The following is an 8,847-nucleotide window of genomic DNA, read 5'->3' as shown; positions in this document are numbered from 1 at the left end:
AGAAATGCTTTCAAAACACAAGCATTTAATTTTTTTTAAATGTTAAGTGAGATGTAAATATGTACGTTAGCAACAAAGTGCTCAAAAGCATACTGAAAACATATTCCATACACAGTTAGCAATAGAAGTCTGTACAAAAGTAATAAAGTTACACATTATAAAAAATACTCCGTAACTATAATTTAAAAGAGGGAAAAAAGACAAGGGAATTGATTTCTCAGTTCATATAATTTATTGCAGTTAGCACACAGTTTAAAAATTCACCAACACACCAATAGTACAAAACTAAACAGCATTATAAGTTATTCCCCCCTCAGGAAAATAAAACATACTATGATTGTCAAAGCTAGATGTCAGTCTAAGTTTTAGAACAAAAGAAGAATGTGAAACTAAGGAAAGGAAAAAAGCAATCACTCACGAGGACCACAAAAAAATCCAAGAGAAAGTCCATTTTCCTCAGACACTGATTGTCTTCTCTAACTCAAGAAAAGAATGTAGTTTTAAAACCTAGAAACTATTCAAGTAACTAAAGATAACGCTCCAAGGCCATTTTCACAGCTTTTTTTTTTTTGTTTTAAATGCCATTACAGCCAAATTAACACACATTTGACCAAATATTTCCAAAACAGTCCAGCAATACACAATGGAGTTTTCCATTCAGTATCTTAAGCACAAAAATAGGCTATGTTTACAGTAGTTAAGGCGATCAAATTTTAAACAAAAGCAGAGAGAAAAAAAAAAAAGGGGAAAAAAAAAAAAGGAAAAAACAGCAAACGTTTTCCATGCTACTCCCATAGACCTTATTTGTAAGTGCAAGACAGGAAAACAAACACTGTGCAAAATGCTTTTGACCCGCGTGTTGGCCATGAAAACCACACGTCAGGCTGCAGTCTCTGCTGCTTGGATACCCACCGGCCTCCCCTGCCCTCCCCGGCCCCCTGCCACTCACGCCTGCCCAGGCCTTTCAGCCAGCGGGGTTTTTGTGGCGGGGTTGTTTTATATTTTCCTTTTTTTTTTTCCTTCTCCTTTTTTTTTTCAGTCCACAGCCTCTTTTCACCATGGGGGGGGGGAAGAAGGAGCTATTGTGGTGGAGCGGTGCAGCAGGAATCCCACCGACGCTCCTTGGGGAACAGTCGCCCCTCGGCTGGCGCTGGGTCCGTGCCATCGGCAGGGGCCGGGGTGAGGCAACGCACACCACACATGCAAATCTCGAAGCCTGGTTGTAAACATTTCTTTTTTTTTGTTTTTTTTCTTTTTTTTTTGTTTTTTTTTCCTCGTTAACATAGCTAAATCGGCGACTCGTAGCTTAAGTTCTTCTCAACTTAAAGACAGTGGGAAAGTAAATTTAAATTAGATAAAATAAAAACAGTGCATTTCTCTTCTTCGTAACACCGGCATTTTCAACGGTGTTGGGTTTTTTTTTCCTAAGGAAATTAAATAATTTTCAACTCACTCGTTAAAGTTATACAATGCAAACAAAGACAAAAATATACTGAAACTCATGCATTTCTGTAGCGTTAATATTTACTTTTCAAGACTCAACTAAGAGCATCAACACAACCTGCCAAGTTCTTTGATACCTCCCCCCGGCCCATGTAATCAATTACAGTATACAATAACAGTAATTCACATTTTTTAAACACACAGTTCATCACTGCTGAAGCTGCAATATCCTTTTTCATCCCAAGCAAACCTTCACGTAAGACAGAGTCCCAGTGATCCCAGTGTATTCTCAGGGTTTTTGTTTCATGTTTTTGTGTTGTGTTTTTTGTTTGTTTGTTTCTTTTTTCTCCAGTGGGAACTGTCAGAAATCCAGAAGTTGCCATAATAAGTTTTAAGTCAACCGCTTGTTTAAAAATAGATAATCCAGCATTTCAGAAATTTTCCATTTGGGTCTAAAAGCATTCAGGTTTCCAACAGCTAGAAAGGACTCATGCAATTATAGAAATGTAAAGGAACTGACAAAATTGGGTAAAGATTTCTACATTCAGATTTTAAGAGGAGAAAGATTGAGAGCTTAAAAGAACGCAGTGTTTTGGGGAGAATAAAGCCGCGTCCAAAGTTTTTGAATTGGAGATTCCTTAGAAGTAAAGTATCCGCCGGCTTCTGTTCCGAAAAAGGGGGGGGGGAAATACGCTCCGTAATTTAATTTGTCGGATTACCTCTACAGTTCATTTTTATCGGAGTGCTAAATTAGTGAAATACTCATGCTGCCTTAAAGTGCAAAAAACAAGCTAATAGCCAAACTTTCAGTTCAAGGAAACAAGATTGCTTTTAGACTGTACCACAACTATATAGATTTATATATATATTATTTATATATATAAAAATTTTATTTCCAAAGTTCTTGTGAGCTATCTTCTAAGGTCCAGTCTCTGACAGTAGGTAAGCTCAGTGCTTCGCTTTTGACAGACAATGAGTTCACCAACTCACAGTGAAACTTCCGAATGTGTCTGTAAAGGTCTCCGGACTGCGTGAACCTGCGCTCACACCACTTACAAGCGTGAGGCTTCTCCCGCGTGTGAACCACCGCGTGGCGGCTCAGGTTGTGGGAGTACTGGAAGCTCTTCCCACACTGGGTGCAAGTGTAGGGCTTTTCACCTGAATGAGTCCTCTCATGACGTTTCAAGGTGTACATGCAAGAAAAAGTCTTACCACACAACGAGCAGGTCGGGACATTGACATCGGTAGCAGGCTTGCTGCGGATCCCGTCCTGCTCTCGAAAGTGCGTGCTTAAATGGATCTGCAGGATGTGGGGGCTAGGAAAGACCTTGTTGCAGAGAGGACACATGAAAATTTGCCCAGCGGGGCTCAGTATGTTTGACACGTAAGGGAGCAAGCTGCTGTCCATGTTTCCTTCCACCTGGACTCGCTCGTTCTCTGGAGTTATCATTTCATCATCGCTTGCCTTGTCCTCTCTATCTAGCTCCCTCAAGACCGAATCTTCCCTCATCGGAGCCAGGTGGGCCGGCTCGTACTGTACCCTGTTATTAGTGCTCACACTTTCTTTCACAGTGCTATGTTCCATATCATAGTCATTAGTGCCAACATCACTCTCATCACAGGAAGCCTCTTTCTCCACCTTCACCTGAACCAGGCTGCTTCTAAGCATGTCCTGCGAAGAGAAATAAGAACTGTTCAAATTTTCAACTCCTGACAGGCTGGACTTGACAGACAGGTCCAGCACGCAGTCAACATCTGCTGAATCCCTCACGGAGGTGACAGACCTCTGGGACAAAGACTCTGTTGAGCTGCAGGGGCTGGCTACTGTTTTTCCAGCTGCTGCCGCGTGTGTCTCTGCCTCTCCGCCAGTCTGGGGAATGCCTGCTGAGTCTGAGGGCAATCTCATCCACATGTTCCCAGGCTCGGCCGCCAAGTCCCTTTTGCTCGGCAGGATGTTCAATTTTTCATCTTCTCCGTCGTCTTCATCGCTGGGCAAGTCTCCTGGCATGTGGCTGCTGCCGTCGGAGAGGCTCTCCACTTTGTCTGAACAACTTGAGGCGTCTTCCTCCTTTTTTGTGCTGTCTGCCTCCGTGGTTGCTTTCTCTTTCAGCTTCTTTTTGCAGACTTTGACAATGTCGTACATGTGGAGATAACTGGCAGCTGCTAGCACGTCTTCAATGGGCAAGTCTTTGAACTGGAGCTTTCCTTCGTACATGAATTCAAGCAGGAGAGCGAAAGCTGGGGCTGTAACAATGTCGCTGTTCAGATGAACAATGTCCCTTTTGTCCAGCTGGTCCTTGTAAAAGAGGTGGAAATACATGCTGCATGAAGCCAGTACAGCTCTGTGCGCTCGGAACTGGGCATCTCCTACCAGAACAGTGCAATCACAAAGAAAACCCTGATGTCTCTGCTCACTCAGACACTGTAGCAAGTGTCTACTGTGGTCAGGAAACTCCATACTGTCTTCATAACCTATAAGCAACGAGATTTTTAAAAATTAAATGTAGGTCAGAATCACAGAATTTACGAATCCAAGTTATTCCACTCTATAAACCTCGTATTTATATCGCCAGAATGCCGGTGCTGACACCATGCACAGGTTATTTAACACGCGTGTACGACGGCAACTCTTTTCCCCATCAACCCCTCCAAGTTACGATCTCCTTTCAGCGGTAAATAAGCCGTTCTGATAAGCGCATAGGTACATCTGTAATTTTTTTTAAAGTATCACTGCTGTTCATAAAATCTGTTCAACAGTTCTTTTTTTTTTCAGGGAACTTCGTCCAGATTGCATCCCTAGGAGGGCAGACCCAAAAAAAAAAAATTTTTTTAACACTAAGTTTGAGAGATCACAGAGGAGCAAGGAAAAAAAAAAATCAGATCATCAACCTTCTTTTTCAAGTCAAACTGTAGTAAGAGGAGAGGTTCACGCATGAAGAAATGCTAATATACGCCCAAATCTGAAGGTCTAACATTCATGAAGTATAAAAATTATTTATAGGTGTCAATTTATACTGACAGCAAAACCAAGGTTTTTAGAAATTTAGTTTGCGTGGTTTTCTTCTTGTAGTAAGCAGTTTCAGGTTTTAAACCTTCTCCACACTGCACAATAGAACATGAACATTTCTTGCCAACATGCAGAATTTACAAAAGAAAATTAACGACCAAAACGCCAACGAGCACCGCTTCCCCTGTGCAGAAGGACAGAAATTTCCCTCCCCTCCCACACCAGCCAGAGTCTGCGGTACCAAACTTAAAAAAAAAAAGTCATTCAACGTGAGCGCGTGTGCATGTGTGCACATTTAAAATCAGTATCCCGAGTGCTGCTCTTACCCAAGCATTTTTCTATTCACCTTCCTTGATGATAAAGAAAATATAAACTTCAAAGAAGCAGAGAAGTCAAAACTCAAATAGAAAGTAAAATCTCTTAAAAACCCGTCTTAATCTATTCTTCTGTGATTGATAGCAATCTTCTCCCTAACCACCTAAGCAGATCGTGGCTCTCTAGGCTGGCAGATATTACTGAAAAATCCTCATCCCTCGCAAACCAAGACGCACCAAAACTTACAACGCAACCCCTGCTATATTCCGTAAAATACCATCGCTAGAGCAAAGCACGAAGATTTACAATACAATCACTTTAAGTGCCCCACAGCCAACATCAATCCTAATCCTTAAGAGGGCTAAAAATAAAGATTGGAGGGCAGCTCACAAGGTAGCTGTGATCAAATTAGGAGGCTGAAAGGACAGAGAGGGACGAAGAAGGAAGCTTATAAACATCTGATCCAGCTGACTGTGGCCATATGGCAGCTGCTGCCCAGATAAAGAGATTAAGAATAGAGGAGTGCGATTACAGCTGTCTGGCCAATTCAGGCAGCTCAAATCTACAAGTTCTAAATTAGTCGCAAATACAAAAACTCCTTCAAATAATTATTGTTATGCTGAAATAAAAGACCTCAAATGCTACACGCGAGGAAGAAAAGAGGAAACCAGTCAAGCCATTCCCCGGGGTACAAAAGTTTTTAAACACATAACTGATTTCTGTCTTTGAGAAGCACTACAGCTGTATGCTACCACGGTTCTGAGCTGCTGGATATTTAACCGTGAAGTTTAATGAAAGACTTCCCCACAGACACATTTTAGCCAAAACCGTCCTTTTTTTTTTTTTTTAAAAAAAAAAAAGGCACACTTCTGTATATTTCACTAAAACCCCCGTAAAGTCATTTAAAAGATGCCATACAAGAACACAAAGCAGAACTCTCTTTAGGCTCGCCACGAAATCCATCGCAGTTTTGGTCTCAGAAATGAAGAATGAACTTGCTCTCTCCTTCTTCCAAACCAAGACATTCTCACAATATGCATTAAAGTTTGGGCTAGCAACGTGCCCAAGAACTGATACTCTCCAACTGCAGCCCCAGCCTTTTGACTAAGTCCACTCGTCTGTTTAATACTCAATTTCACACTTTACCTCTAAACTTGGTTAGAAAAGTAATGTGATTTTTTTTTCTGAAATCCAATAAACAACACACCAAAACAGAAATACGCTGTATCTAATCTATTGCTACTCCTACCTTTAGTACACATAAACCTGATTAAGTCCTTTCCTCTGAGTCTTGCTGGCTCCAGGTCTGTTAGATCGGTGGAAAAAAAGCAGACTAGGAGAGACAGATGCAAAGTGGAGATGATGTTAGAGAGGAATGAGATACCTTCTCCACACACAGATCCGCACACACTAACTCCCTGTCTGTGTGTTAGAATAAAAGGCTGAGGGATGGCAGGCTGTCAGCTGCTCTGACATCATGTTCAGATGGAAATGCTACCTCCAGCTGTGCTCCTTTTAATGCCATATGCTACTCCTCTACACTCCTGCCACCAGCTTTTTCTTAGGAGAACTTTTCTCTTCTGTTAGTATAAACAAAATACTTCAAAGTCTCTTTTTTTTTTTTCAAACTTTCTAACGGGGAGAGGAGAAAAAAAAAAAAAAGAGAGAAAAAAAAGCAACGAAAATCCTAAACATATGGGGCTGCGCTGCGCCCGCAGCACGGCAGCGCGCCCGCCTCGGGCCGGCTCTCCGCGCTGACAGCTCGCCCCAGCCGCCCGGAGACCCGGCGAGCCCACGCCAGCCCGGTGTCACCGAGCCCGGGGGCTCGGCGAGGGGAAGGACCGACCCGCACCTCCTCGCCCCGCTCCGCCCTTCCCGCTGACGCCGCTCGGACGGCTCCGGCTCCTTACCCGCCCGGGCCGCGACGCCGACGGCCCGGCCCTGCCCATCGCCCGCCGATCTCCCCCCACCCCGCTCCGGGGGGACCGGGCCGCAGCGGCACCGGGACCCCGGCTCGCCGCCCCCCCCCCGCCCGCAGAGCCGTGAGGGGGGGGCGCGCGGCAAGTTCCCGGCGGGCCCGGCCCCCCCCCCATCCCCGCCGGGCGGCGGCAACTTCTCACCGGGGCTGGTTCGCCCCCCCCCCCCCCCCCCCCCGGCACCCCGGGCCGGGGCCGGGCGCTCCCCGCGGCGCGGGGGCCTGCTCCCGCCGGGGCCGGGGCTGATCCCCGCGGGGGAGGAAGCAGCTGCCCGGCGCGCAGGAAAAGCCGCCCCCGGGGTCACGGCGGCGGCAACAAAAGAAAAGTAACCGGGAGAGGCGCCGGGGCGGCCGGTCCCGCCGCCCGGGGAGCGCTGCCCCCGCCCGGCCCCGGCCCCGGCCCCGGCCCCGGCCCCGGCCCCGGCCCGGCGGGTGTGTGTGGGGATGGAGGCGGCGGGACTCACACTCCGCGGCGGCCCGAAGTCCCCGCGCTCCCGCCGCCGCCGCCCGCCGGCTCCTCTTCGCTCACTTGCCGCTCCGGGATCGCGCCTCGCCCCCCGCCCGCCCGCTGGCCGCCGCCCCCCCCCCGGCCTCCCCCCTGCCGGCAGCTGCGGAGCGAGCGGGGCAGCCGGCGGAGCGCAGCGGGCCCCGCGCTCAGCCGCTCCCCATGGCACCGACGGCCGGAGACGGCGCGGAGCCCGCGGCCGGGCGCGGGGGCGGGGCGGGGGCCGGGGGGCGGGGGCGCGGGGGCGCGGGGCGCACGCAGCACGGGCGCACGCACGGCGGCGGCGGCGGCGGCACAGCCGGGCCCGGGCTGCGGCAGACAGATGTTCGCCCCCTCCCCGCTCCCCACTTCGGACTCCGCTCCCTGACTGACAGCGCGGCCCGCCCGCGCCGCCGCCGCCGCCAACCGGCGCGGAGCCCCGCCGATGAGTGACGGGCACCGGCGGGCGCTGAGTGGAGGAGGGAGGCCCGGGAAGGCCGGCGCCGCCGCCAATCGCGGCGAGCGGCGAGGCAGGGGGGCGTGACCCGGCGAGGAGCCCAGGCGGAAGGGGGCGGGGCCCCGCTGAGCCCGGGGCGGGGCCGAGGGGGTGGGACGAGCGGGGAGGGGCGGGGCCGGGGGCGGAGTTTTGCCCCTGAGGGCGCGCGCGGGCCGCGGCCTTGCGCCGGTTGCCGGGGGGGTGGGGGGAGCGGGGTGGCGCGGTGCATGGCGGGACGGCGGCGGGGCGGCAGGTGCGGCCGGGTCCGGGGACCGGGCCGAGGGTTGAGGGCGGCCGCCGCCGCCGTGTCCCTCCGCTCCTGTGCCGTGGTGCGGCCACCTGGGCCGGGCCGGGCCGGGCCGTGGCTGGCGGGTTTGTGCGTGAGTGTGAGCAGCCTGGCCGGGCAGGCCTCGCCGGGCCCGTCCCCCGTCCCGCCTGGCTTGGCGGGGAGCTGGGCCTGGCTCACCGCCGTGCCGCGGGGTGTGGCTCGCTGGGGGCCGGCAGCTGTTAGGAGCCGAGGGCGTTGTTGGCACCTGACTGCTGCGTGGTCGTTATCTCCAGACCCATCGCCTGCCCCCGTGAAGAAGAACAAGCGATTGGCCGAGATGAGGAAACTCTCCTCAGAATTCACTGAGGGATCCCTGTCTGAGAGAAGCACCGGTTGCTGGTGCCAGAGAACTTTGCGGAAGTTGACGACAGAAGCGCGTCTGGATCAACAGATGAGCCTCGAAGATGCTGGTGGATGCTGCTGCCGCTGCAAGGCCTACGAAAACGTCGTTGCTTTGCTGTGCCGCGTTTACAATTGCATAATTAGAAATATGCATTAGGAGGTGATTAGGCGATTCGTATCATACCCTAGTACAAAACCCCAAAAGAAAAATCCCTGGGGTGCACCCAGTTTGCCTAGGGCACCTCATGGGCACAAACAAATATTTACCTTTGTAATTCCGTAGTTTGTATCCCAGCCTTTCTCCTCGGCCAGCGCGGGCCAGCTGCGAGTTTGTAACAAGGGTGCCATGGGGGTGTGCATTGGCTCCTCTTTCTGCTGATGGGTTGCCCTGGGCAAGAGTTTCCACCTCTAGCGTCACGTTTTGGTTTGTAATCCTTGTGCTTCCCGCTGTGGCGGG

General features: G+C 50.5%; 1 protein-coding gene across 6 annotated transcripts; it reads right to left on the bottom strand.

The window, feature by feature from the left end:
- Positions 1–209: 209 nt before the first annotated feature.
- Positions 210–7,322, bottom strand: ZBTB18 (zinc finger and BTB domain containing 18). Of its 6 annotated transcripts, none has more exons than XM_075412634.1 (3): positions 7,205–7,322; positions 6,015–6,098; positions 210–3,915 (listed from the first exon to the last, which is right to left on the bottom strand). In XM_075412634.1, exons 2-3 carry the CDS (start codon positions 6,025–6,027, stop codon positions 2,333–2,335), a joined length of 1,596 nt encoding a protein of 531 aa, XP_075268749.1. In that variant the 5' UTR covers positions 6,028–6,098; positions 7,205–7,322; the 3' UTR covers positions 210–2,332. The 6 variants fall into 6 exon arrangements, with proteins under 6 accessions (XP_075268749.1, XP_075268750.1, XP_009940464.2 ...); XM_075412639.1 differs by lacking the exon at positions 7,205–7,322 and having other exon boundaries at positions 3,002–3,115; positions 3,228–3,915; positions 6,015–6,423; XM_075412635.1 differs by lacking the exon at positions 6,015–6,098.
- Between the last annotated feature and the right edge of the window lie 1,525 nt (positions 7,323–8,847).

The sequence above is a fragment of the Opisthocomus hoazin genome, chromosome 2 (assembly GCF_030867145.1).
Source record: "Opisthocomus hoazin isolate bOpiHoa1 chromosome 2, bOpiHoa1.hap1, whole genome shotgun sequence".
In the NCBI taxonomy this organism is placed as follows: Eukaryota; Metazoa; Chordata; class Aves; order Opisthocomiformes; family Opisthocomidae; genus Opisthocomus; species Opisthocomus hoazin.
This window is presented reverse-complemented; position numbering and strand designations above follow the sequence as displayed.